This window comes from Myotis brandtii, unplaced genomic scaffold (assembly GCF_000412655.1).
Source record: "Myotis brandtii unplaced genomic scaffold, ASM41265v1 scaffold48, whole genome shotgun sequence".
Taxonomy (NCBI): Eukaryota; Metazoa; Chordata; class Mammalia; order Chiroptera; family Vespertilionidae; genus Myotis; species Myotis brandtii.
Genome location: NW_005368341.1, coordinates 4,798,339 through 4,825,950, shown reverse-complemented (window position 1 = coordinate 4,825,950; position 27,612 = coordinate 4,798,339). Strand labels below are relative to the sequence as shown.

Sequence of the window (27,612 nt, the reverse complement as noted above, 5' to 3'; positions counted from 1 at the left end):
GCCTGGCTGCCTGCCGCCATCTTGGTTGGCAGTTAATTTGCATATCGCCCTGATTAGCCAATGGGAAGCATGTCAGAGGTATGGTTAATTACCATGTTTGTCTATTATTAGATAGGATATATATATATATATATATTTAAACTACTGTGAATTCTCAAGTTGGAGAAACTCACTATTAAAATGAAGATATGGATCCTAACCCAGCCCCCGGGTCCACAGTCTACTCTGCTCAGATGGACAAAGACTGACTTAGAGGTCTCTCTTGCCCTCCAACTCCCAGTTAGGATTGACCAAGGGGCATTGGGGGATGGGAGGTCTGAGGCAGGCGGAGGCAGGGCACGTGTTCTCCAGGCTTTCTTCCTCCCTGTGCTGGTTGGCTGCATCCCTCAACCCAAGGCCAGGTTCCGCTCAGAAGACCTTCACACACAGCTCTCTCCTTGTCTGGCTTCTGTCAGCATTCCCTGCCCCCTAGCTAGCCCTGGGGTTCTGCCTTATCCCCTGATGATTTCCCTACACTCTGCCCACGACTGTGTGCATGGTGTCCTTGTGCAATTCCCTCAGATTACCCAGTTTACATGCACCATCTGTCTCCTGCCTAGACTCTGCCTAAAATGCCTCCCCAAGTCAAAGTCCTTTTTCTAGCTGATCATTTGGACCAGTTATTCGTGTCCACCCCACCCCCACACACACACACACACTTTTTATTTGCCCATATAATTGAGAATTATGTTTTCAACTAGAGAACATCTGGGAATAAAATCGCTGATCTAATTCACTTTTCAAACTAACCTCTGATCCGGGAATGTGCTCCGGGTCGTAGAAGAAGATTCTCATGCCATTGGGGTGGCACCCAATCCAGAGGTCCCCTGTCACAGGGTCCACAGATATGTTATCCACGAGTGTGTTAAAGGCCAGGGACTTCCAGATTAAAAACAAGGAGAAAAGGGGAGAAAAAAATTGAGAGATGATTGAGCAGTATGTCAGGGAAAGCTACTGTTGTCCTCGGTCACCACACTGTTGGTTCCAGGGACATAACAGTTCTGCCCCTTTCAATAGCGCCCAGGGAATTCCATCAGCTTCCAGGACAGATGAGGGAGCGGGAAATACAGAAAGCCAACAAAAGGCTATGAAAAGTTAAATAAAATCATGTGGACTTAACATCTGCGCGTGACCCTAAAACAGAAGGGGAAAAAATGTTTGAAGTGCGGCATAGAACAGTTCATTCCTAAAACGGCATGTACAGATGATACTTTGATAAGCATTCAGAAAACAACCAGGAAGTGTAGGTTCCTCTCTGATGAGAACGTCAATGAAATGTAGGTTCTTCTTTAACGGCTTATCGTAGGCTGTGAAGCCAGAGGACAAATGATCACTCTGGGTCTAATTTTTGCGTTGGAATTGGGAAGAAGTTTCTTCTTTAGTCTCCTGGTATTATCCAACTCTCTGCTCTTCTGCTGTTTATTTTCTAAATATAAGTTGCAAGCATGTGATGACTGCACAGATTGCTGTCGAGGCTTTGCACCAGGATCATAAATAATACCAACGATTCTTAATTCCTCCATTCATCATCTTGGCTGCCTTCTACCGGGAAGAAATCACATCTATTTGTTTGCCTCTCACGCTCAGTTGGAGAAGCAATATCTACCGTGTACCTCCAACAGAGACCAGCATACCTCAGTGCCCAGAGACCCTGTAATAAGGGGCAGTAACACATTGCAAAGGCCAGAGCGTGGACAGGCAGCTGTGGGGAGCCAACGCGGGCCTGTGCTTCCTCCTCAAAATGAGAGCCATCCCCACATGTCCCTGAAGGAACTAGAGGGCTTGAGCATTGGGCGGAGTCTCCCTTTCACCTTCCTGCAAAACCGTCGCTCATTCATACCCTGGAAACAGGCCAGGCTGGCCAAAGGAGGTGGCTGAGTGAGCACGCGCTGGTCAAAATCAGCCACAGGCCTTCTCCACAGACCAAGCCCCATCTATCACAGAGCCATTCTACTCTGATCAGTTACTTTCTTTAAGTGAGGGAAATGTTTGTCTCAGGTCTCTGCTATTATCTTTGGAAGGGGGAATAGCTAATTGGTGAATTCCATGGCAGATAAAAGCCTGTAGAATTGGGAGTCAGGGTGAGAGTGGGAGAAGGGCACTCAGAAGCCTGGGGTCCCATTCATTCAACACACAACTCCGGAGCTCCCGCCACGTGCCCTGCAAGGAGAGAGTGGAGTCAGCAGCAGACCTGGTTCCTGCAGAGGGAATGCTGAGGGGCCCGTGGGGAGCCTGTGCTGGGCTCCTGCCATGCAGTCTGTGGTTCCTAGTGATACTAACGCACCGCAATGCACGCACATGCCACTTGCCACGCCTTTCTAAAGCCAACTGGAAAATGTTACATTCCTGGGTCAGGGAAACTTAATGAACTATTCTTTTGGGGGGAAATTGTATCCTTTGTCAACAAATATCCCAATTTTTAGAGAATTGCAACTCATTGAAGTGGGACTAATTCATTGGCTGTCTTGATTTTTGGGCAGAGGAGGGATTATTTCTATTGTAGTCAAATATGCATAATGTGAAATTTGTCATTTAATGCAGTGGCATTAAATACGTTCACAATGTCATACAACCATCACCGCTATCCATTTCCGGAAACTTTCATCATCCCAGACAGAAGTTGTGCCCAATAGCTCCCCATTCCTCCCTCTCCCAGCCTTTGGTAACCTCGATTCTACTTTCTGTCTGTGAATTTGCTGAATCTCGGTACCTTATACAAGTGGGATCCTGCGCTATTTTTCCTTTTGTGTCTACTTATTTCACTTAGCATAATATCTTCAAGGCTCATCCATATTGTAGCATGCATTAGTATTTCATTCCTTTTTAAGACTGAATAATATTTCACTGTATGCATGTACCAAACTTTGGCAGGACATAAACCTATCCACATCTCATTGAAAATTCCAAGATCAGTCTCAGCTATCTTATCAAATTTATTGGCACTCCAGGTATTAATTAACTGGTTTAATTAATGTGACTCTCCCAAAAGAAGAATAACATTTCAGTTGCAAGGGTAGTCCTAACTGAGTTATGTCAGGAAACAGGCATGATCTGTTGCCCAATGTGGAAGCCAAACCTGAAATACGCCTTGCGCTCAATCTTGCCTTGGCAGCAGCCATGCCTTTATCATTGTGCATTGAATGTATATTTGGATTGGGATCTATTCTTAGAAAATTCTTTAACTTCCAGTTGACAGAATTAGGTATCGCTATAACCACAGTTTGTTTTTATTCCCTCAGCGAGTATGAGTGTGTGAAATTCCATTTTACTTCAGCTAATACCAAACTAGCCCAGCCAATGACTTTTAATGTCAGACATAATGTTACATTTGATGGTGCTTCGAGGTAATTTTCTCGGAGTGAAGCCTCTCATGATAGTTCCTCGGATGTGCTGATGGGAATGGTCACAGCGCCTGGTGACAGCACTTCCTGCTGTGGGCAGTTATGGCGGGAGAGAGACGTCTTGCTTTTCAGGGGCAGGGATTACGTGCATAATGTTCCCCTTTGCTCTTACTTTCTATTTCCTCTCTCTTGTGTTTTTACTTCTTTTGACCCAAATCTCAAAACGGACCATAACTGGTGGGGGTAGAAGATGGCCCCTGAAACGCCCAGCACCATCATACTAATTTAACAAGTGTTTGTTGAATGCCTAGTAGGCGGTGGGAACTCTTCCAGGAGCAAATGGGGGTGGGGGAATCTGTCCTTGTGGAGCTTATACCCTGGGGGAGAGGCAGCTAACAGAATATAAATTAAATTCATTACTAATGCTAGAGGGAAAATAAAGTCTTCCGTGAGATAGGAAGTGTGTGTGTGTGTGTGTGTGTGTGTGTGTGTGTGTGTGTGGTTTAGAGGGAGCAGAGTTGTACATTAGGCAGCTGGGGAGGCCTCACTGAGTGACATTCTGGTAAAATCTGAAATGCTATGAAGGAGAGAACCATGGAGGTTCTGGAGGAAGATCTCACGAGCAGAGGGAACAGTGCCCCATCCTGAGGCAGGGCCCTGCCAGGCAAGCTCCAGGAATATGAGGCAGGAGCAGAGGGACAAGGGTTGGCAGCAAAGGCAGCAAGGTGATGGGCTGCTGGGGCACTGGATGGCCATTGCTAGTACTTGGGCTTTATAAATTTTGTGGCGATCTCTGTCATATTAAACACCAAGTTTAATTGCAGTGCTTCTCTTAGTTTGTCAACATAGGGGCGAACCCCAGCTTCTGCATGTCAGGGGATAGTGGGTTCTCTCCAACAGGCTGCAGGAAGGCCCTTTGACAGTCAGCTCCTTGTTTTAGGCCAGAGAAAGTAAGAGAGAAGACACGATGCTTGTCCTAGATCTGAGAGCAGTCTTAACGTCTTGACTATTCCATCAACAAAGAAAGAAAAAAAAAAGGAAGGGCAGAGGAAGAAAGAAAGGAGAGGAAGAGGAGGGAAAGGGATAGATAGAAAAAGGGAGAGAGGAGGAAGGGAAGGGAAGGGAAGGGAAGGGAAGGGAAGGGAAGGGAAGGGAAGGGAAGGGAAGGGAAGGGAAGGGAAGGGAAGGGAAGGGAAGGGAAGGGAAGGGAAGGGAAGGGAAGGGAAGGGAAGGGAAGGGAAGGGAAGGGAAGGGAAGGGAAGGGAAGGGAAGGGAAGGGAAGGGAAGGGAAGGGAAGGGAAGGGAAGGGAAGGGAAGGGAAGGGAAGGGAAGGGAAGGGAAGGGAAGGGAAGGAAAGGGAAGGGAAGGGAAGGGAGAGGGAGAGGGAGAGGAAGAGGGAGAAAGGGAGGAAAGGGAGGAAAGGGAGGGAGGGAAGAGGAAGGAAGATAGGACTAGGAAGACAATGCCAAGCTTAAAATTCATTAGAGTAGAAAAAAATCAAAGTTGCATAGGTGAGATGTGTGGTTGGCTGCTTCCAGCTCCATTGCCGAGTAAAAGCGAACAACAAATACATAAGATGCTGATGGCTCTTAATAAAGGAGTAAAAAATTGGTTCTCACCCACTCCAATTAGACAATCCTTTTGTCCTCACTTAATTTCACAAATCAATTAGAATCTAATTATCACTCTGCAAACGTAGAGTGTTAATATATCTTACCTTCAATGATGTTAAAGTCCAATTAGCATGCTTTTCATACACATGGATCTTATGAGCCAGAAGTTCAGATATATAGACATACCTTCAAAGAAGAAAGAGCTACATCAAAGCACTCGAAGTGATGCAATCCAAAAGATGACAGTGAAGTTGTGATAACTCTTCCTCGAGAAGAACTTGGCTTAGAGACTGGAACATGGAACCCCTCTCAATGCTCGTCAAATTCTGAAAGCACTAATGAGTTTACAGTGCACACAGGAGTTTTAATCCTGTAAAGTTATTTCTAAGGGTAGAAACCCAGTTGACCCTTATCAGTAGGGAAGGAACTTAGCCCTACACACCAGCTCTTACATCTGGGAGATAGAGCATTGCAGTGCTTCTCTTAGTTTGTCAACATAGAGGCGACCCCCAGCTTCTGCATGTCAGAGGATAGTGGGTTCTCCCCAACAGACTGCAGGAAGGCCCTTTGACAATCAGCGCCTGGTTTTAAGCCAGAGAAAGGAAGTATGAGAGAAGACAAGATGCTGGTCCTGGATCTGAGAGAAGTCTTCCTCCCCACCTACCCTGAGACTGGTTGGACCCTGTGGGTTTAGTATTTTGCACACAGTGCAACGCCACACTCATCATATAGACCTGTGGTCAGTCAGTGATCTCGGGACACAATAAGAAACGACTGCTTGATTATCTGCTATTTTTGGAGACCAGGAGACAACATGAATAATTGCAAAGCTGTTCATGTTGCTTTCTCTAAATATGTCACTGCCCTGGCCAATGTGGCTCGGTGGGTTGGAGCATCATCCCGTACACTAAAAGGTTGTGGGTTCAATTCCCAGCCTGGGCACATACCTAGGTTGTGGGTTCAATTCCCAGCCCAGTAAGGATGCATACAGGAGGCAACCAATTGATGTTTCTCTCACACATCTATGTTTATCTCTCTTATGATCCCTCTGAAATTTGTGATGATACAAGATGAGGAAGGGAATAGATGGATAGAGACATCAAATATACATATATATATGAGGCCCGGTGCATGAAATTCATGCATGGGTAGGGTCCCTAGGCCTGGCCAAGATCAGGGGCTGATCGGGGCCTTCTGGCTGCCAGCCAGGGCCTTCCTTCGTTCCGGGCCTCCCCCTGATCGTCAGCGCACATCATAGCAAGTGGTCGAACTCCTGGTTGGTTGAACTCCTGAGGGGACAATTTGCATATTAGGCTTTTATTATATAGTATATATATATTTCAGTGCTACCCAAAGTGTGGTCACCAGATTAATGCTGGTCTGTGAATTGTTTCAGGGCCACCACCAGCTAATAATGTAAATCAGCTACATCACTAAGCCCACTGCTGAGATGGCTTTTTCTTCCCATCGTAACACTTTTTTGATGAAGGAAGCAGTACCTTGATTTACATTTTGGTGCAAGCTCTTTAACTTGTCAGAAACCAGCACTACTGGTATATATATATACATGGGGACCCTACCCATGCATGAATTTCATGCACCGGGCCTCTAATCTATATATACCTGCGTACTGTTAATCTCATTATACATTAAAAAATCTTCCCTCAAAGCAAAGCTATTCAGTCATACTAAATGATTATCACAGTATTATTTAGTAGTTCTAAATATTGCAGTATTTTTAGCAATACTAAACAATAATCACAGTAATATTTACTAATACTAAATGCTTATTCACCCTTTTGAAATGTACTTCTCCTACAAAAAATTTTTTTAAAGTATGTCTTCACAAAATAGGAAATTTTGATTTGATAACTTTTACCTCCTGAAAATTTGCTATTTTACATTTTTCTTAATTTCATCTTACTAAGATAACATGTTAAAATGTATCACATAATTTAGAAAAAGAATATCTTCAAAATGTATCTAATGAGAATATGGAGAAATGCATGACATTTTAAAAAGATTCCGTACTTGCCATCAGGTGAAATGTTGATTCCATTCGCAAAATCAAATCCGTCCGCCACCACTTTAACTTCATTTGGACTATAGTAAACCACATATGACCATGATAAACCCAAGTAGACCTCCCAGGATTTCAAGTAGGGGTCAACAAAATAGTGATCATTTGTGGCATAAAAGTGCTCAGGTCCCACCGCAACAATATCATTCAAACTGCAATTTAAACACACACATAGGACATATACAGATGAAGGGATTTTACATTACAGGGTTATGCACAGGCATTCGTTAATGTCTATTCCTAAGTCAAGATGTGGGATGGAGCCTTCACACAACCTGTTATGGAAGAGAATTAATATGAAATCAGCCCCACCTATACAATCCTCAAAGGCAACAATTACTCTAAGAAACCCTAAGAGGGCCCTAGACGGTTCTTCTCAGTGGTTAGAGCGTCAGCCTGCGGACTGATGGGTCTCTGGTTCCATTCTGGTCAAGGGCACGTACCTTGGTTGCAGGCTTGATGCCGACCTTGATTGGGGTATGTGTGGGAGGCAACCAATGGATGTGCCTCTCTCACATGCATGTTTCTCTCTGTCTCTACCCCACCCTTCTGCTCTCTGTAAAAAATGTCCTCAGGTGAACAAAAAAAAAAAAAAAAAAAAAAAGAGGAAAGAAAGAAAAGAAATGCTAAGAGGTGATTACAATGCAATATAAAAGTCCTATTTACTGTATCTTAAAAGTGCTATGGTGTGTGTGTGTGTGTGTGTGTGTGTGTGTGTGTGTGTGTGTATGTGTGTGTGTGTGTGTGTGTTTAGATATTAAAATCAGTAGACATTAAATTAGGCCAGGAATCATTATCAGGGCAAAACTTATTTATGCTCATATAGCACTTATTCTCAGAGAGAACATCCAAGGCATCCTCAAACAAGAGAAAAAACAGTGGCAACACTGTGACTTGCATTTTAGTTAAAGCTCTGCTACTCTTGCTGTGTGACTTCAGGAAAATCAATCATCTCACAAGTCAGGGCTTCAGTTTCCTTATCTGTAAAAGGAGGAAGAGATGGACTGATCTCTTTCCGCTTTACAGAGTCACTTCCAGCTTTAAGGTCTCATGATTCTAAACTGAGTAAAATGTCCGTGAACAAGGCTACTCAGAAATAGGATGCTATGGTGTGTTTCTTTTCCTTTCCGATTTTGATTCTCTCTATGTTACTGAAAATCTAAGATATATGAGTCTATTTCTCTGCTTTAATAGGTACAACAGCAAACACATAAGTGAGTCATTCTTTGCTGATTGAGGTGACAGAAGTTTCCTGGAGCTATTATCTGGGAGAGAATTATCTCTCCTCTATTGCGGAGGCCCTAATGGCCAGCACATCAGCGCTGACGTTGCTCTGGGCTCCTGGGCGAGTTAGATAAGTGCACAAAGCCTCAGTTTTCTCATCTGTAAAGAGAGGTTAAACGATTTTCCCAAAGTCATACAGCTCATTAGTATAAGACTAAGGGTCAGAATCTTAATTTGTGGAGTTGCCGTGGGAATTACAATGAACAATGCCTGGCGAGTTCTTTGCAAGGAGCCTGCCACTCACTAAACCCTCAATCAATGGCAGCCACTATCACTAAATGAGAAAAAAAAAAGGTCTAGGAATTTAAGATTAGTCTGTACAGGCTTCAGGCATAAACCTGCAAGTTAGAGGCTTTCTCTCTCTCTCTTTTTTAAAAGGACATTTCCAAAATTAGTATGCTTTACAATCACTTGCTGATTTTCATACAAAGGAGCAGAGGAGAACGGTTTCGAGCAATAGTTTTAACATCAGATGGCGTCCATTTGAATCCTGACTTGCTTGCTATCATCTGTGGGGTCACAGCATGTCACTGAACTCTGAGCCTCAGTTCCCACTCTATACCTTCAAAAGCTGCAATAAGAATAAATTGCAACAATGAATGCAAAGCCCTTGGCACCATGCCTAGTATATAATTAAATGACCAATAATGACCATTGTGTTCTTATTAATAATAACATGCCTAAGTCAAAAATTAATGCTATAAACAACGACTGAATACAATGCGGAAAACATACAAGGGTAGTCCTTGGATGGAGAGAGCAATGAATTGGGGCACTGGAGTTATTTTCAGTTTGGTTCTACATTGCCAAAGACCAATATTTTTGCAATTGGCCCAGAAAAAAAAATCCTGGGAAATTAGACAAATCTGAATCTCCAAGATGAGATGGTGAAACAAATAGGTTTTCACTATTTCATAGTGGCCCAGATCACCAGCTCCAGAGTCAAGCTACCAGGATTAAAATCTCAGCTGTACCATTTACTGATGGCGGCATCTGGGGCAAGTTGAATACTCCAGGCTGCAAATATTTAAAATCCAAACTGGTAAAAGAATGAAACCTAAACAAGAAGGCATTTGTAAAAAGTTAATAAAATAACCTGTTTAAATTGGTTTATTGCAGCACCTAACATAGTTAAAGCTCATTATGTTACTCCTACTATATATACTTTTCCCTAATTTAGATTTTGGTATTTGGCACATTCTCAGTGTCCTCATTCTCTTTCTAAAACATATTTATGGAATGATTGTATGAATAAACTCTCCCATAAAAGCTCTTCTCTGAATTTCCACTCATCCCTGGGATGCAGAAGAAGACCTGGGCCATTGTTCCTCATCGGCCACTATGTGATTGATTGACCTTCATCCAGTGACTCAATTTCTCTCCCATCTGTTTCTTCATCTTCAACACCACCAGGTAAGAAAGGAGAGGGAAAGACACTGGTAACACGGAGTGCAAATTATCTGCCAGGTGCTTGGCTAGGTACCTGCATGTAAGTAACACGCGGTTTAAAAGAAATCTAGATTTACAAATACCGAGGTAGTTGAATACTGCATGTAAGTCATTCAAATAGAGTTTGGGCTTCTAGAAAACCATAATGATTAGAGGATAGAAATTGTTTGGGAAGCTAGTGTCAGATTATTAGCCCAAATCCATCACTTGCCTCATGAATCAAATCCTAAGGTAAGCAAAGAAGTAGGGTTGATGGGGGTCCTTGCCTGTGTCCTTTTCCCCTATGCTATGTGGTCCGGGAGCCCAGGATGGAGCTGAGTGTTACACAGATCTGCAATTTCATCAATCGTGTGCAACCTCCCTGAAGCAGAGGCAGTGCAGGAAGGTCTTGGAGGCCTCTGCTTTCAGATCGGCTCTTGGGCATGTGTTTCTAATTCATATAAACATCTAAGATTCCATTTTTAAAAAACATAAAAATAAATAACAAAAATAAATACATTCAAGATGCAAAATTCATCTACGAAACTGGTTTGGGTTTGAAACACTAAGTCTGTTTTTGGCAAAGAGCAGAGGCCTGGAGTCATAAGCCAGTATCCAGCCTGCCTGGGAAAGGGGCCACAGGGAATGGATCTTCTCTGAGGGGCTTGGAGCCTCAAAAATTTCTGCAGAACTGAACATTTGGAGGAGTGTGTGATAATTAGAAGGGAGGGGTGAAGAGCCATTATCCTCCTTATCCCCCAACCAAAAGGAAAAACTAAAAATGAATGAAAGGGAAATAGAAATAGATAGATTTCAGTACCTAGCTAGAAGTTCGTGTCTGATAGTTTTCAGATGCAAAAGTGATTTTTCTTCTTTTTGAAATTTAAACAACTCAACGGTGGTCTTAGCATCTGGATGGTTCACCACCAGCAGGTAGACGGTATTATCTGAGAAGAGATTAAAAACAAAAATCGAAACATTAACTGAGCTCTCAGCTGTCAGAACTATCTCCAAAAAGCAATTTCAACCCACCTCCAACTGGTACTTAGGGTGTCAGGCAGATGGACTATTTTCATCTCTTTGTAGAGAGAAGCATTTGCGATTGTTCCGAAGAGAAATGACTAAAGGAGGGACCAGTGACAGTCTCTGAAAACTCCAAACTCCACCAGGGGAAAATAACCTTAAATTAAGAATGAGCGGTGCTTGATACTAAAACTCCAAAGAGCTTGTTAAACTTTCCCTTGCAGATGGTCTCAGCGAGATGCAGAGTTGAGATAAAAGAGGTGGGGAATACTAATATGAGAAGGTGTGTTCAGGTATAATTTACACAGTGAAAGATGATAAATTCCATAAAAAGAACACCTGCAAGATGGTGTCAAAGGGAAGCCACACTGTGAGTCCCTGTGACTTTGGGACATGAAAGACATCGGTTTAAGTGGCCAAGAACGTGGCAAGTGAAATTAGATTATAGTCTTTGCCTTAAGAACCAGTAAATCTATGGAAACCTTTGACATGGCCAAATAGGTTTTTAAAGGAAAACAATGGAAAATTTAGTAGGTTGAACTGAACAGACTGGAGCAGAGAGGCCAGCTAGGGGGTTCTTCATTCCACAAACAAGTATTTATTTTAGTTGGTGTTAAGTGATACAAAGAAAATAAAATGGAATAAAGGGATGGAGTGTCATGAAGTTTTCTTCATGGGAGTGAAGGAAGTTCTCTCTGATGAGTAATATTAAAGCAGAGACCTAACTGAAATACGAGATGAAACCATGTGACTATCTGGTGAAAGAGTATTCCAGGTTGAGGGAAGAGAGTGTGCAAAGGGCCGGAGGCAGGAGCTTCCTTGGCACATTCGCTTAATGGTGAGGTTGTGCTTGCAGTACACTGACTGACAGAGAGAGTGGGAGGGCTGAAGCCATAGAGGTAGGAAGCCAAGGTTAGTGTGGCTAGATCTCAGGGTAAGGATCCAGGTTTTACTCATGGGGGATTTGAACCAAAGAGTAACATGACCTAAGGCTGCAGCAGTAATCCAGGCACATGGAGAAAAGAGACTGGGCCAGGAGGAAAGGTAGGAAAGGATATGAGAGGCATCTGACTGGAAATATCAGAAGTCCTAGGAATGGGGAAGTCAGAAAGCAAACATAAGTAAAGATTAAAACCCAGATTAATATTTTGCATAGCAAACTCTGCCTTTAGAAATTTGTCCTAAGGGAATGTTCACAGAAGATAAATGCACAAGAATATCTATTTTAGCATTGTTTGCAATGAGCATAGAGTTAGATACAGACCAAATAGCCACAGCCATTGCAAAGTAGCTCTAAATCAGTGGTTCTCAACCTTGGCTGCACATTAGAATCACCTGGGAATCTTTTTAAAATCCTGATTTCTGGGCCTCTTCCTCAGGAAATTCTGTTTCTTTGTTATGGGGTGGGGCCACAACATTAGTAACAAAGAAACAGAATTTTCAGAGGATGAGGCCCAGAAATCAGGATTTTTAAAAGACTCCCAGGTGATTCTAATGTGCAGCCAAGGTTGAGAACCACTGCTCTAAATGCACTGTCATCGAAAGGAGCACAGTGTTTAATGCAAAAGTAACTTATAGAAGGGTTTGTGTAGTATTTCCCCATCCTATATAATAAAAGGCTAATATGCAAATTGACCGAACTGTGGAATGACTGGTTGCTATGATGCACACTGACCACCAGGGGGCAGATGCTGCCCCCTGATGGTCAATGCGCTCCCACAGGAGAGCGCTGCTCAGCCAGAAGCTGGGCTCACAGCAGTGGTGGGAGCCTCTCCTGCCTCCACGGCAGCACTAAGGATGTCCCCTGAGGGCTCCCAGGCTGCGAGAGGGCACAGGCCGGGCTGAGAGAGCCCCCCTCCCCTGAGTGTATAATTTTTGTACACCGGACCTCTAGTTTTTATTTAAAAGGATGAACACACAACCCTAGCTGGTTTGGCTCAATGGATAGAGTGTCAAGCTGGGGACTGAAGGGTTCCAGGTTCAATTCTGGTCAAGTGCACATGCTCAGGTTGCAAGCTCAATCCTCAGTAAGGGGCATGCAGGAAGCAGCTGATCAATAATTCTCTCTCATCATTGATGTTTCTATCTCTCTGTCCCTCTCCCTTCCTCTATGAAATCAATAAAAATATATTTAAAAAATAAAAATAAATGAGAATACACACACCAAATACTATATTTCTTTGCACTTAAAATATCTTTTTAAAAAATATACTGTTGATAAATACATAGAGAGATCATTGAAAGGGAAAATATATATAAAGGGAAGTCATATGGGATAGAAGTGAAGAAGGGAAGATCTTAAGATAGAAAATCATTTTGCAACATTTGAGTTTAAAGTGGTTATACCAAATAGAAGTATCTAGTAAGCTGAAGGAATGGAACTGAAGAGCTAATTTAAAAAAAAGAAAAAAAAGAATAGCCCATTGGGATGTTCTCCTAGAGAGTTGTGACGTGGTTGAACTTTCTGACATGGAGAAAATAAAGAAGAGGCAAAAGGGCAGTCTTTTGGAAAATGCTCAGAGATTTCTAAAACAATGAGCAGGAGAGAAAACCTGCAGAGAGAAGCAAGTTACTTGAAGAAGCAAGTGGTAAACAGCATAAAATAAGGTGGAGGGAGGGAGGGAAGAAGGGGGAAGGAAGGAAGGAGATAGGAGAGAAGTGGAAGGAAAGAAGGGAAGGGGAGGACATGAAGGAAGAAAGAGGGGAAGAGGTGAAAGGGAGAGAGGTTTGTTAATAAGGACTGAAGACTTTCAAAGCAGTGATTTTAGCCACCCCCAATGGGTAAAGTCTGGAATAAGGACTAAAGAAGGGATTGTGTGATGAGGAGGTGGAGGCTGTGGGTGTAGACATGGCCCTCAGACCTAGCCTTACATTTTTATCACCAGGAGAACTTTTCAGAAGTACTGCCTCCCAGTCTCCCCTCAGGCGGACTGAGTCAGAATATTAGGGGCTGGGGCCTGGGCATCGGGCTGTTTAAAACTTCACAGGTGCTTCCGTGTGCAATTTGGGGTTAAGAATTAACGTAGAGACCAAGGCAATGGCTACACACACACACACACACACACACACACACACACACACACACACAAAGGAAGAAATTGAATTGAAGACACAAGGGATAGAGAGGTGGGGATGGCAACATATTAAAATGTGGAGACACAGTCTGAAGACAAAACAGTAACCAGTGGACAGGGAGCCAAAGCTGACCACGGTGAGTTTCTGTCAGCGGATCTACAGGCTGCAGGGGCCTTATGTTAGACAATCTATTCCTGTACATGCCTGTAAAATGGTTTAAATTAGAAAACCCATCCTATTCGGGCTGACTACAGTAATTATAGGGATGTGAATGTTGATAGTAGTTTTAAAAATTAGGTGCTTTAGGAAACTTAAATATTTTAACATTCTCAAGTATTGAAGTAGTTACCATATATTTATTTAACGTAGGGGGTAAGTTTAAAATGCATAATGAAAACATTACCCATGATTATACTTTAGTTGGCTGAAAAGAAATATTCACGGGTTAACTTTTTAAAATCTGGTTTTATTTTTAAGAAACATTACATATTGTTACCTTCATCTGTGAATGTGCTGATCCCATGCGGGTTAAATGAAGACATATTGAATTTACTTCCAGAGATCCTCAATTCTAACACTTCTGGATCTTCCTCATTCAGGTCCATCAAAAGTATTTTTCCAGGCTTATCAGGGTCAAAGCTCTTTATTCCAGGGTATTTTAATCCCTTACAAATAATGAAGGAGAAAAACCAAGCCCATTACAAATGGTGATGGAGGTGGTAGATGGCCTGTGAGTTCACTCTGTCTGCTTCATGCAACAGGGTCACAGGGGGAGCCCCTTGGGTGGTTTGTGCAATGGGCCCATGAGGGCTCTGCAGACCACATGCTCCATCAGGGGACCCCTCACCCACAGGTACAGACCCATGATGAGCAGCAAAGTCATATGTGTCTCATATCACAGCTACCAACCTCTGAGAAAGATAAAAGATGGAAGAGCAGGCCACAGGGGCATTTACTAAAGGCCTTTAACAATATCAACAAGGACTATGGAGAGAACATTGTTTATGGTTTTCAGACCATCCCCTGCAGGTTCTTGAAAGCATCTAGGCACAGAGGTGTAGGGGAAGTCTAGTGAGCCTGGAAACAACTCCTTCCCTTCCGTGAGAACAATGCAGCTCTTGTTTAGACATTGGGGCCCTATATGAAATTTTGCTTAAAATCTGTATTCTGGTGCTTTGAAAAAGGTTTGCCAGAGACTGTTGTAGATGCTGACAAGTCCTCCATCTTCGTAAGAGAAAACTAGACTAAATAAATTACAACCGGCAGCGAAGGGTCTTCAGCAGCGGGATGACTTGTATACCGTATCCTCTGAAAGCTTTCATCCAAGCCTAGATGGTCAACCCCTTTTGTTTGAGCTGTATGACTACCACCGTGATCTGTACGCACGAGTTTCCACAAACATGGTGGACTCTCTCTTCAAAGTCAGGAAATTATGGAATAACCTAACAGCAATTTTAAATTAAAGAACTTACTCTGAAAAGTATAAAAATCTAAAAGTCTAATTGACATGTGAAGAGGTATAAAAGTACTCTAACTTAGCAAATATTTGAGGACACCATTTAAGTGCTTCAAGGGATAGACAGTTGAATGGGGAGCCATTATTACTCGTTGGGCTCACAAATTGTTACAATGGAAGATAAGATAAAATAAGAGTTCAGTGTGCACACCGGGATACAAATGTGCATGGAACACATGTGGTCATAATTATAACACCAGGGTAAATGCATATACAGTTTGCTTTTGGAGCCATAGGGCTGCTCATTTTATTTGAAGTTAAGCATCGGTATAGAGAAGGCTTAAATGAAAGACTTAAGCTACTGGTTCTAGAAAAGGGTCTATTGAAACACTTACAGAGCTAATCAAAGCCAGTCCATTAGGAAGTATCTCCAAGTCTTCAGAGCCCGTTTCTGCCAGGAAAGGGAATAGATAACATATTGTTTCACCCTCTTGCAGGAAGCTGGTGGTCCCTTTTTTTTTTATCACTCCTAACTTGAAAATGGGGCTATGTATTTAGCTCTCTTTCAGAGGGTCAGAATAATTAATCCTTTCCTTTATTTGTCTAATTGACCAATGTGATTATATAAAAATTAAAAGACATTAATATAATTAAGTGTAATTAAAATTTACACTTAATGTATTTGTTTTAAATTGATAGACTAGAAGTTTTTCCTCAGAGTCTGAAATCTCATATAAAGTTCATGGAAATTCACAAAATGTGCAAAAGGTGCAATAATTTGAAAAATGCTTGCTGTTTATTTTAAAGACACAGAGTAAACTACCAATATATATTGATTCTTAAGAATTCCAAATCAAATAAACTCTTTGAAAAACACATTGGAAACATAAGCAAAATCTAATTGTGTCAGTTAAAATGGGAATATATTTCGTATCCAGAGTATGCATTTACTATTAATTATAAACATCGGTAAAATATCACTAAGTTAGTCATACTTTAAATACGTGTACATTTAAAACATTTCAACCAGTCTAGAAACAAATGAGATCTTTTAGTTTTGTATTCATACTCTTAGTGGAGAGTTTGTTTTTCAGATATCTAGTAACATTTACTATCAATATTGTATTTGTTTTCTAGAAAAAATTGCACTATGAGATATCTGACCAAACTTTACATGCTAACTGAATAAGTCATCTGATCTAGCCTTTCTAACCTTAGGCAACTAACGTAAATAATTCTAAAAGAAAAAAGAGAACAAACAAAACAGAAAACAACCTAAGTATGGATCTCAAACAAGCCATCCTCAAATAACAAAGCTGGTTGGTTGAAACCAGATGGGAGCTCAAGTCTTGTGACTCTCCCTGTTGGTTGCCTACCAGCTGCTCTTCCCCTGCCCTTTTATGTTTGCTGACAGAGCCTGCCTCCTACAAAGGAGGCCTGGTAATTACTTTTCCAGCTTCCTTTGCAGCTAGGGCACCAGTCAGGTCGTTTAGCTCTGACTAATGAGATCCAAGGGGAAATCTGCTGAGAGCTTCTGGGGAAAATTTTCCTCCCTGATATTAAAGGAGAGAAGCACGAGGACAAGCCTTGTGGTAATTGCAAAGGTGTGGGAGGGCTTTCTAAAAATCAACCCTTTACTCACTGCTTTTTCTCCCTCTTCTATCTCTCCTCTGCCACTTCCTCAGGTTATATCATCATGTAATCAAACATTCCATTGTTTTTGCTAAATGGACCAAACAAAAACAAATGATCAAAACACCACGGTCCACACCTTGGCAATGTGTTAGTGAAGGCCAAAGTAATTTATTTTAAATTACCTGACTTAATAGTACTCTTCTGGTTCACAGTTTAATTTTTGAACAAACTTTAACAGGTGTCCTAATTACATAAACGGCAAGATCATACTGCAAGTTCAAATAAGATACTTCCTTCTCTCACATACTTACCTATTCCTTTCACTAAATTACAGTTAGGAAGGTCTACTGGTTCTACCTCTCGAAAAGCTGTAAGTCGTTTTCTGGGGGGGGAGAAAAAAAGGGAATAAAATATACATACAACTATTCAGAAATTACAATTAAGTTGCAAAGGTAAGTAGCCAATAAATTTTTCCTTAACTGTACTTTGCCTTGGTTTCAACACCAGGGTTTTTGGTCCTCGGAACTTGAGCAATTCTATGAGGCAGGGCCAGAGTCAGACACGTGTGGTTTCTCGGCACAATATGTACTATTTATTAGGCTGAGGTAAATAGATACACAAAGAAGATACACAGTGAGTATCCTCTCCGGGGCTCTGTGCACTCTGGCGGGAACAGGGACTATTTCATCAGCCCTGTAAGGAGGCCTATGTGGAAATTTGAATTAAATAAGCAACATGGTTCCAATTTATTCCATTGATGTTTTAGAGCTGCTGACAGATGGGCCTCCAGCCCGTCTGCCCAGTCTGACTCCAAAGTCGGGACTGGGCATCTGCTTTCAGGTGTGTGACTTGAAAAATGCAGGGGTGCTTAAAAGGATTTATAACTTCAGAAAATCATACCCCAGGCCAGCATATAAAGAGGCATATCACACAAACATACCCAACGGCAGTGTATTAAATCTGAGTTCACAAGCATCAAGGGGGACATTGGAGTGAAGGACAAAGGGAAAAAGAACAGATGTAAGAAGGAAGTACCAGCAGGCTGCCTGAGTAGAGCAAAGCTATTGATGAGGCATTTGAAAGAAATGGACTAGAACATTAGCATCGCCAAGATTTAAACAATAAACATTCTTTATAACTAATGACACAATATATTATCATAGCCATAGTGAGCAGCAACAATTATCTAAGAATCCTGGACATCTTATTTGGCTAAAGAAAGGACATCTTATTTGGCTAAAGAAATTATCAGTAATTACCTTACTGATAATTTAGTCTCACAGAAGGAGGAGGATGGGCTAGAGGGCAATGAACAATTTGGGTAAAATACCTACCAACCTGGTACACAGTGATAGGGATTTGGGGGCAATTGATTTTTCATTATTCATTCAGAAAAAAATGTAGCATGGCCCTGCTACCATACCATTGGCTATCAATTTCACCTTCTAAGAGGGTCTGACCTAAAAGGCTAGGAGTGAGGTCCAGTAACTGGCTTTGTTAAAGCACCAAGTTCATCCTGATGTACAACCAAGGTAGAGAACCACCAGTCTGGCTGCCAGAGATCCAGAGAAGAGGAAAGCCTAGCCTGCAAGGAACTGGTGGTTCCCTAAATGATGAACATGAACTTAGAAAAGGGACTTTAGCCTCGGCCAGTGTGGCTCAGTTGGTTGGGCATCGTCTCCATGCACCAAAAGGTTGCTGGTTCCATCCCGGTCAGAACACATGCCTGGGTGGCAGGCTTGATCCCCAGTGTGGGGAGTACAGGAGGCAGCCATGATGTTTCTGCTGTTTCTCTCTTCTCCCTTCCCATCTCTCTAAAAATCAATAAACTATTCTTTAAGAAAAGAAAGAAAGAAAGAGAGGACGAGAGGAAGAAAGATGGAAAGAAAGAAAGAAAGGAAGAAAGAAAGAAAGAAAGAAAGAAAGAAAGAAAGAAAGAAAGGAAGGAAGGAAGAAAGAAAGAACTTTAAAGGAAGGTAGGCATCTGCCCCAGGATATGAGAAACTAAAAGGCATTTCAAAAATGGGAATCTGACATACAATCACAAAAATTCACAATAGAGAAATAAAAAGGGGAAATGAGGGAACAGTGGCTTGAAAATTTTTAGACTGAGATCCACATTAGGAAAAGCATTTTGCATAGTAGAAAAACACATCACACACATCGACACACCACACCCATCTGAAATAGGTTCACAAACAAATTCTTACCCTAATACATGTGCTAGGTACATCCTTAACTTTTCTATTTAATTCTATTACATTTATTTGAAAATACTGGTCATAATCTGCTGCATGGATTTTGTAATCCACCATTTTTAAAAACACTGGACTAGAGAAAGTTCAGTAAATATTCATACAATGCCCCAAGGAACTAAAAGGACTGGTACAAGATGTTAAGGGAGAAGATATAACCAAGGGCAGTACAAAGAGTGGCATGGAAGAAGAGAACCAAGGATGTGAAATTGCTGAATGGGCCACGTCTTGTGAAAAATGTCCAGGAGAGCCAAATTAGTTCTTCTTAGAGTCAAAACCATACCAGAAGAGTAAGCATGCTGCCTGGCTCTCCTAAAGTTCATTAAATGGAATAGGTTCATGGAGGGCAGAGAAAAGCTAAACTACCCAGCCCCTATTCTAATTCTAGCTTCTCTTTCATGGAAGATCATCTCAAACCTGGAAAACAGAATGATCACAGTCAAAACGAGTCCAGGGTGGGTAAGGAGGCATTAACTCAGCAATAAGTGGCTTTGAGTTCAAATCTGTGGCCAAAACAAATCATATCTCAACAGGAAAATCATTGCTACTAGATTTCAAGTATGTATATTCTCTCATTTAATCCACAAACAACTTGCCAAGGTATTACTTTCCCTATTTTACAGGTGACTACGATTAAGTGGCTTTCCAAAGCCGCAAAGTTATGAAGTGGCTGAGCTGGGATTGGAGCTCAAGTGTGAATGCAAAGTTCACTTTCAGTCCTCTACCCAAGCAAATTTTACAGAGAACAGTGCTTAAAAGCTGTAGGAAACACCGGAGGACAACTCTGCCTTGTGTTGCTATAATCCTTCTCATATTTTTCTTTTCCTCGATGATTAGGAAATATCTTGTCAAGAGCTTGATTAAGTCCAAATGTTCCAGGTCTAAGGGATAAAGTGCAATGGCGAGATGTGTCCCTGATTCATATGCCTCTGAATTCTGGCTGGAAATCACATATTCCCTGCTGTGAATTAATCTTTGCAACGTGCTTGCTCTTACAAGAGAAAGTGAGGATCTTTAACTATGGATTAAGAAGTTCATTCTGGAACTCTCCTTGGGGCCAGACTCACCCTGATCAGTCTATTTTCAACATACTCCTCATTCATTCATTCATTCATTCATTCAATGATTCCCTGTTGGGGCCTACCGGCTACGCTTCACCCCAACGGCTTGCTAGGCTCACCGGGCTGGGCGTGGTTAAGTACTCACGGGGTGATTGAGTACTCGCGGTGTGTGATTAAGTAATTCCACTGAGGAGGCTCTGGGAGCCGCCAGGTGCCCACCCTCGGCGTGTTCACAGAACCAGCTGGGTCAGAGCCTCCGCTCCTGCCCAGGGATGAAGCTGGCAGCTTGGGCTCCTCGCAGGCCCCCCACGGCCAGGATCCCCCCCTGCCGCCAGGCTGCTCTGGCTGCCATGACAGGGGCACAGCGCCCGCCCTGCCTCGCCTGTGCTCAATCCCGGATGGCCGTGACGCTGTTGCCCCATTTTGCTTCCATTAAAAATGTCTGTGTATTTCCAACCCTCAGCAACCGGCTTCCGCCAGCAGAGGCAGCCTGCGCCCTGGGCGAGGTCACCTCTGAGGAGACCAGGGGCCTGAACACATTCTCCAGAAGATCCAAGAGAGTTCTACCGTTTAGTTAACAACTTCAGTAAATAATTGTTTCTTAAACATAGTTTGCTCATCTAAAAGGAAAGAATTATGAATTTCCATGAAAGTTGAAAGAAATAGTGAATATGAAGTGATCATTACATTTCCTGATCACTATAGCTGTCAATAACTATCAGTTAAATTTATGCATGATGTCTCTTATGACATATGAACAACAAGACAAGCACTGGCCAGGTGACTCAGTTCTTGGTCAGGGAGCATAGCTAGGTTGCATGTTTGATCCTGTCGGGCATGCACAGCAGGCAACTGATTAGTGTTTCTAGCGCTCTCTCTCACATCGATGTTTCTCTCTCTCTCTCTCTCTCTCTCTCTCTCAAATTAATAAAAGCATATCCTCAAATGAGGATTACAAACAAATAAATTAAATAAATAAATAATAGGCTCCAAATAGAGTGACTTATGTTGAGCCCTATGTTATTAAACTGAGACAATTAAGGCTTCAGCTTCTTTTTTTTTCTTTTAATATATTTTATTGATTTTTTACAGAGAGGAAGGGAGAGAGACAGAGAGTCAGAAACATCGATGAGAGAGAAACATCGATCAGCTGCCTCGTGCACATCTCCCACTGGGGATGTGCCCGCAACCCAGGTACATGCCCTTGACCGGAATCGAACCTGGGACCCTTCAGTCCGCAAGCCGATGCTCTACCCACTGAGCCAAACCGGTTTCAACAAGGCTTCAGCTTCTTAAACTAGTCCATCAGGAGTCTCCTGATAGACCTCCACCATCCCCTAAAAGAAAGTAACCTTGCAATAATCAATCTGCTTTTCTGCTTACTATAATTTCCTTGTTTTTGCTCCCATCTACCAATAAAAGTCTTTCATTTTGTATTACTCCTTGGAGGTACATTCTATCTGCTAGGGTGGATGCTGCTAAACTCATGAATCAATGAATAAATCCAATAATATCTTTAAAATTTACTTAGTTGATTTTTTTAACATCAGTTTCTAGTCAGTAACTATGTGTAAAAATGAGTAAAAATGATACAAAATTCTGGTGAGAAAATTAACATATAAATAGAATTCAGATTAGCTTGGGGGGATATTTAATATATTTTTTATATTAAAAAATAAAATAATAAAAAATCAATTATTTTTTTTTTAAAAAACCTCGTCTGAATGTAAGCTTCTAATTAGTCCATAAGGTTATATAACTTTTTTTTAATCCAAAATGTTCAATTTGACTTTTAGTAATGTTTTACTTCAAAGTCAACAGCAAGGTAGGGATTAAGTGATCTCTAGACTTTGAACCCCTGTAAAAAGTTACCACAAAACAACTGATACTTTCTTAAAACTATCCCCCTACCCTCAGTATCTAACAACATAAAAATTCTTCAAGGGAAGTAGGGCACTAACATTCATCTGGTAGTTGCTATGTCCCAGACACAGTGTTAATTGCTTCCTATATGAGTGAAGCAGCATGTTAGGGATGTAAAGTGATTTGTCCAAGATCCCGCAATGGAAGGTTCAGATCGAGAACCCAGGATATCAAATGCCAGTGCCAGGGTTCTCCTCCTCCCTACCCCTTCTCCTCAGTCCCCACTGGAAGGCATGGGCCATGGTGGGGGCTCCTTTCCCTGATTCACACAATATCAGGGCGCCCCCCAGTCTGGTTATCTGTTTTGAAGGGAGATTGAGAAGTGACTCTGTAGCCAGGCACACAGTCTTCATGAAAAATTAGTTCTTGTATGCCAACTTACCCCATCTCTCAGACCTTGAGCAAGGAAATGTTTTCAAGTGTCACACAAAAGTTGGACAATCATTTACAAAACCCCTGAGGGATGTCCATCCAGCACTTGCCTGCAGATTTTCTGTTAAGAGCCTGGACCCCACTTTGAGGGGGGGGGGCGGGGTTGTCCTGGGCTGGTAGGGGTTGGGGTGGGGAGAACAGGTGCTGCAGCCCGCACCACAACCCGACTTACTGGTAAGAAGATTGGTAATCCTTGAAGTGTGTCATCACCAGCCCCAAGAGGGTGAGCACCATCAGCTTCGCCATGGCCTGGGGCAGACTAACAGTGGATGGCCTGATGCTGCGGCGGCGACACGACCCAGAACCTGCCTGCCTGCAACCTTACACCATGGGAAATTGTCCCCCGCCCCCGCTCGGTCCCGCCCCTCTGGCCAGCCCTGGGGCTGGGCACACAGAAGGTGACGCTGGGCTTGGCTCAGCACTTGCCTGAGGCTGGGAGCTGCGGGCTCCCTGAGACTTTAAAAGGAGGAAACCATGAACAGCTGCTGAGACCGGGAAAGGAGAGGAGAACCAGTAGGTCGGAGCTAAAGGAGAGCCAGGCTTTAAAGAGCGCTCACTTTGGGCAACCAGGTCCTAATCCTGGGGCTTGGTAACTTGAAGCCCCCAACTCAGCCAGAAAAGGCATAGAAGGAAGGGATGGCACAGAAGGTGACCACTGTGTGTCCCCTTCAAACATCTGGGTATCAAGCATCTCATTCTCTCAACACCATTCCTGACCTTACAGCTCATCAAGGATATTGCTCCGGTGTGCATAATGTACGTATTCTATGGAGAAGTATAAAACAGTGAGGAGAGATAAGGAGCGCTGAGGTACCATTTAAGGAAGGGGGGGTCATGGAAGGTCTCACTGATAAGGGCACTTCTGAGCAAAGCCAGCTAGGAGTTGCCTCTGCAAACCCATCTCTCCTGTCTTATGAATCAGGTGTTTCCTGCTCCACTTGTGGCCAGCCCCTCCCTTTCTCTGGGTCCTTTTTCTTCTTTCCTTCTTAAAGATTTTGGTCCCAGTTACACCTTCTCTGTCCTACAGCATGTATTCTTCCTCTTTTCTGGAATATGGCCATCAGACACCAACATGCTTTATTGTCACTCACAGTTTTCTGGGGACATGCTCTTTGATCCCGCATCCTAACAACTGCTCTCTTTCTCTGCTCCTGTGAAAAAGTAAAATCTCTTCGAAAGACTTGTCCAACAGTAGCTGCTTTCATCTTATGACTTCTTGTGACAGATTAATGATGGCCACTGATACTTTGACACTCCTCCCATTGAGAAGTGGGTAAAGAATCCTTCCCTTCAAGTTGGTGCTGATTCTGTGAATGCTTGGATTCATAAAATAGAGTGGTACTGTTTACTAGTAAGTGTAAAGGCACAGTCTTGGATACTAGCAGCTTCTACCTCCTGTCACTTGGAACACTTGCTCTTTAACCTTGAGTGTCTGTGTAATAAATCTGACCACCCCACTGGACTGTCTTTGTGAAAGTCCCTGAGGACATGGAGAAGGAAAGCGGCCAGCGAAGGCCAGCCTTCTAGCCAGGTCTAAGGCAACAGACATATACATGAGTGAAGCCTCCTTGAACACTCCAGACTAGTCCAGCCACCAACTGAATACCACTGATGCACCTCAGTTGACATGTGGAGCAGAAGAATGGGCCGGCTGAGCCCTGCCCAAATTCTTTGCTCATTGTTTAGAAGCATCAGAAAATGATTGTTTGGTTTAGCAACTAACCTTAGGGAAAAGCTCTAATCTCCCATTCTTTACTTAACCCATTCTAATATAGCCTGTGTCCTTTTCACTTATCTGTAGAATTTGCTCATACTAAATTGCCCATATATGCATCTATGTTATAAAATACAGTGGTTTCTTCTCTGCTGTAATTGTATTTAACTTATAACCACATTGGGCACAGATCACCACTCCCTTTAAAACAAAACAAAACAGCCCTAGCTGGTTTGGCTCAGTGGATAGAGCATCAGCCTGCGGACTGAAGGGTCCCAGGTTCGATTCCAGTCAAGGACACATGCCCAGGTTGCGGGCTCAGTCCCCAGTGGGGGGGGGGGGTGCAGGAGGCAGCTGATCAATGATTCTCATCATTGATGTTTCTGTCTCTCTCTTCCTTTCCCTCTCTGAAATCAATAAAAATATTTTTTAAAAAAACAACAACAACAAATAAACACCTTTCCTCTATGGTATTCTGTGATCCCATCCTCTCCCAGTGTTTCTCCTACCTTGTTGGTCTTCTTTGCAGGGTCCTCCTGACTCTGACCTTTAAATGATGGAGCCCTAGGGCTGGTTCTGAGATGTTTTCTCTTTACACATTCTCCCTCAAGGAGATCTCATCAATTCCAGTGGCAATTTAAATGCCATCAGGATGTTGGAGTTCCTAAAATGTACACTTTTAGCTCAAGCCCCTTACTGTGTCTTTAACAAATCATCCTTAATCTCTCTAGCATGCCCCCTCCCAACAACCTTTGACATTTTTCCATTGTTTTCATTACTTATTGTTTCTGAAATCATCTTATTAATTTGTGATCTGTTGCTGACTAATAGAATAGAAATTGATTGAAGTTTGTCTTGTTTCACCCTATGACCCCAAGGCATAGAAAAGACCCTGACCAAGAGTGATCCCTTATTAGGCATTTAATGATGGTTGCCTGGTGAACACTCACTTTGTATTCATTGACTGCCTGCCTGGTTGACATTACCACTGGGGATGTCTCATAGCCCTCTTAAAAATGTGTCCAAAGCAGAACTCTTGACGCCCCCACCCCCATCCCAAAAGGTTATATTTTCTAAACTCTCCACGCTTCAGTAAATGGCACCACTACTATCCAGTTTCTCAAATCTAAAATCTAGACATCTTCATCCATTCCTTTCTCTCAAATCTTCTTGCACCAAATAAATCAGTCAGTCCCATGGGTTCCACTTCTGTATTAATTATCTATTGCTGCACAACAATTAAGTCAAAACCTAGCTGTTAAAAACAACAGACATTGTTATTTCATGGTTTCTGTGGATACCTCTGGCTCAAGGTTAAGGTCTCTCAGGAGCTGGCAGCCAGAGCAATGAGAGTTAATTTTATGTGTTAAATTGACTGGGCTAAGAAATTTCTAGATAGCTGGTACATTACTTTTGGGAGTGTCTGTGAAAGTCTTTTCAAAAGAATTAGCATTTGAATCAGCAGATTGACTAAAGATCAACCTTCATCAAAGTGGCTAGAATCATCCAATCCTTTGAGGGCCTGAAAGGAACAAGAAGGTGGAGGAAGGAGGAATTCCCTCTCTTTACTTGAGCTGAGATATTCATCTTCTTTTGCACTTGGACGTGGAAGCTTCTGGTTATTTGGACTTCGGGACTTAACATCAGCATATTTTATAATCTATGCAATAATTTTTTAACAGGATGATAAATTGAATTTTATTATAGTTATAAATTTTCTGTTCATCAAAATAACATGATTGAGAAGGTGAAAAGACTCACCAAAAAGTAGAAGAATATATTTTTAATACAGATATCCACAAAGGACTCATGCCTACAAATCAATAAGAAAAATAATGTCAACCAAAATTTTTAAATGGCCAAAAGTTGAACATTCACTGCACAAAAGAAGACTCCAAATGGCCAGTAAGCATAGGAAAAGGTGTTTAATTCCATTAGTCATCTGAGGGTTGCTAAATTTCACAATGAGATATTTCTACATACCCATAAGAATAGTTAATTTAAAAGAAAAAAAGAAAAACTGATACTATTAATTGTTGGCCAGGAAGTAGAACAACTAGAACTCCCCAGCATTATGAGTGAGAGCACATGTTGGTCCAGCCACTTTGAAAAACTGCTTAACAGTACCTACTCAAGCTGCACATATGTATACCCCATTAGCCAGTAATTCTAATTCTGCACATATTTCCAACAGAAATGGTTATATATGTGCATTAAAATACATAGCACAAGAAAGTTCATTAGCCCTGAGTTCATAATATTGAAAAAAAATACAACAAATGTTCATCAATAGTAGAATAGAAATAGAAATTGTGGTATATTCATACAAGGAAATGCTATACAGAATAAATGAAAAAGAATGAACTACTGCAGCATGCTAACTGGAGGCTTACTAACAATGGCTTATTTATTGCTCATGCTACTACATGTCCACTGAAAGTTGGCTGCAGCTCTGTTGCCTATCATCACCAGACCAGGATCCAGTCTGGCACACAGACTATACCTAGAATATTACCAGTTTGGGGGCAAAGAGAAACAGTAAAATACATACCAACTCTTAAATTTCTACCTGGAAATGGCATATGTTACTTCCAATAACGTATCATTGGCTAAACTAAGCTCTATGGCCACTCTTAAGTTCAAGAGCATAGAGATGTATCCTCGGCCCACTGAGAGCAGCATGCCAAAGAGAGAACCAAGGTGTTTGGGCAATAGTTGCCCAACCTACCATAGAAGTTGAGAAAATTGACTATCTGGCTTCTCTCCTAGGCAAATAGAAATCATGCTGAATGTCTGTGTCTAGTGTCTTAGAAGTAGATGCTGAGAGAATTTCAGAAGCACATAATTTAATGAGCAAGTGCCTATCAGAAAAAAATCCTGGAAAGAAGTGAGGGCAGCAAGATAAAGATAAGGAAAGGATGGCCATATTTAAATGTGTTAATGACAGAGTACATCTTCTGACTTTATTATTTCCACTAATTATGTATGTATTGTGTGTTTGTGTGACTTTCCTATATAATAAAGAGGTTATATGCAAATTAACCTTCACACCCTCACAAGATGGCTGCCTATGACCAGGCCAGCAGGGGGGTTAGTGAGGGACGACCAAATGACTAAACAGCAGGCTGCATGGGGCAACCTGGCTGGCAGGGGGATTGTGAGGGGCAACCAGGCCAGCAAGGGGGGCAGTTGGGGGCAACCATGCTGGCAGAGGGGGGCAATTGGGGGCGACTAGGTTGGCAGGGGAGGCAGT

The 27,612-nt window shown here is 42.2% G+C and overlaps 1 protein-coding gene across 1 annotated transcript in view; it reads right to left on the bottom strand.

Moving 5' to 3' along the window:
- PON1 (paraoxonase 1) overlaps positions 1-22,986 on the bottom strand; it is a 26,392-nt gene extending 3,406 nt beyond the window's left edge. The window contains exons 1-8 of the mRNA XM_005876060.2: positions 22,818-22,986; positions 17,286-17,356; positions 15,735-15,790; positions 14,380-14,548; positions 10,606-10,732; positions 7,025-7,225; positions 5,098-5,179; positions 790-918 (exon numbers count right to left, since the gene is read on the bottom strand). Of these exons, the coding sequence (XP_005876122.1) occupies positions 790-918; positions 5,098-5,179; positions 7,025-7,225; positions 10,606-10,732; positions 14,380-14,548; positions 15,735-15,790; positions 17,286-17,356; positions 22,818-22,891 (909 nt within the window). The 5' untranslated portion in view covers positions 22,892-22,986. The remainder of the gene's footprint in view (positions 1-789; positions 919-5,097; positions 5,180-7,024; positions 7,226-10,605; positions 10,733-14,379; positions 14,549-15,734; positions 15,791-17,285; positions 17,357-22,817) is intronic.
- Between the last annotated feature and the right edge of the window lie 4,626 nt (positions 22,987-27,612).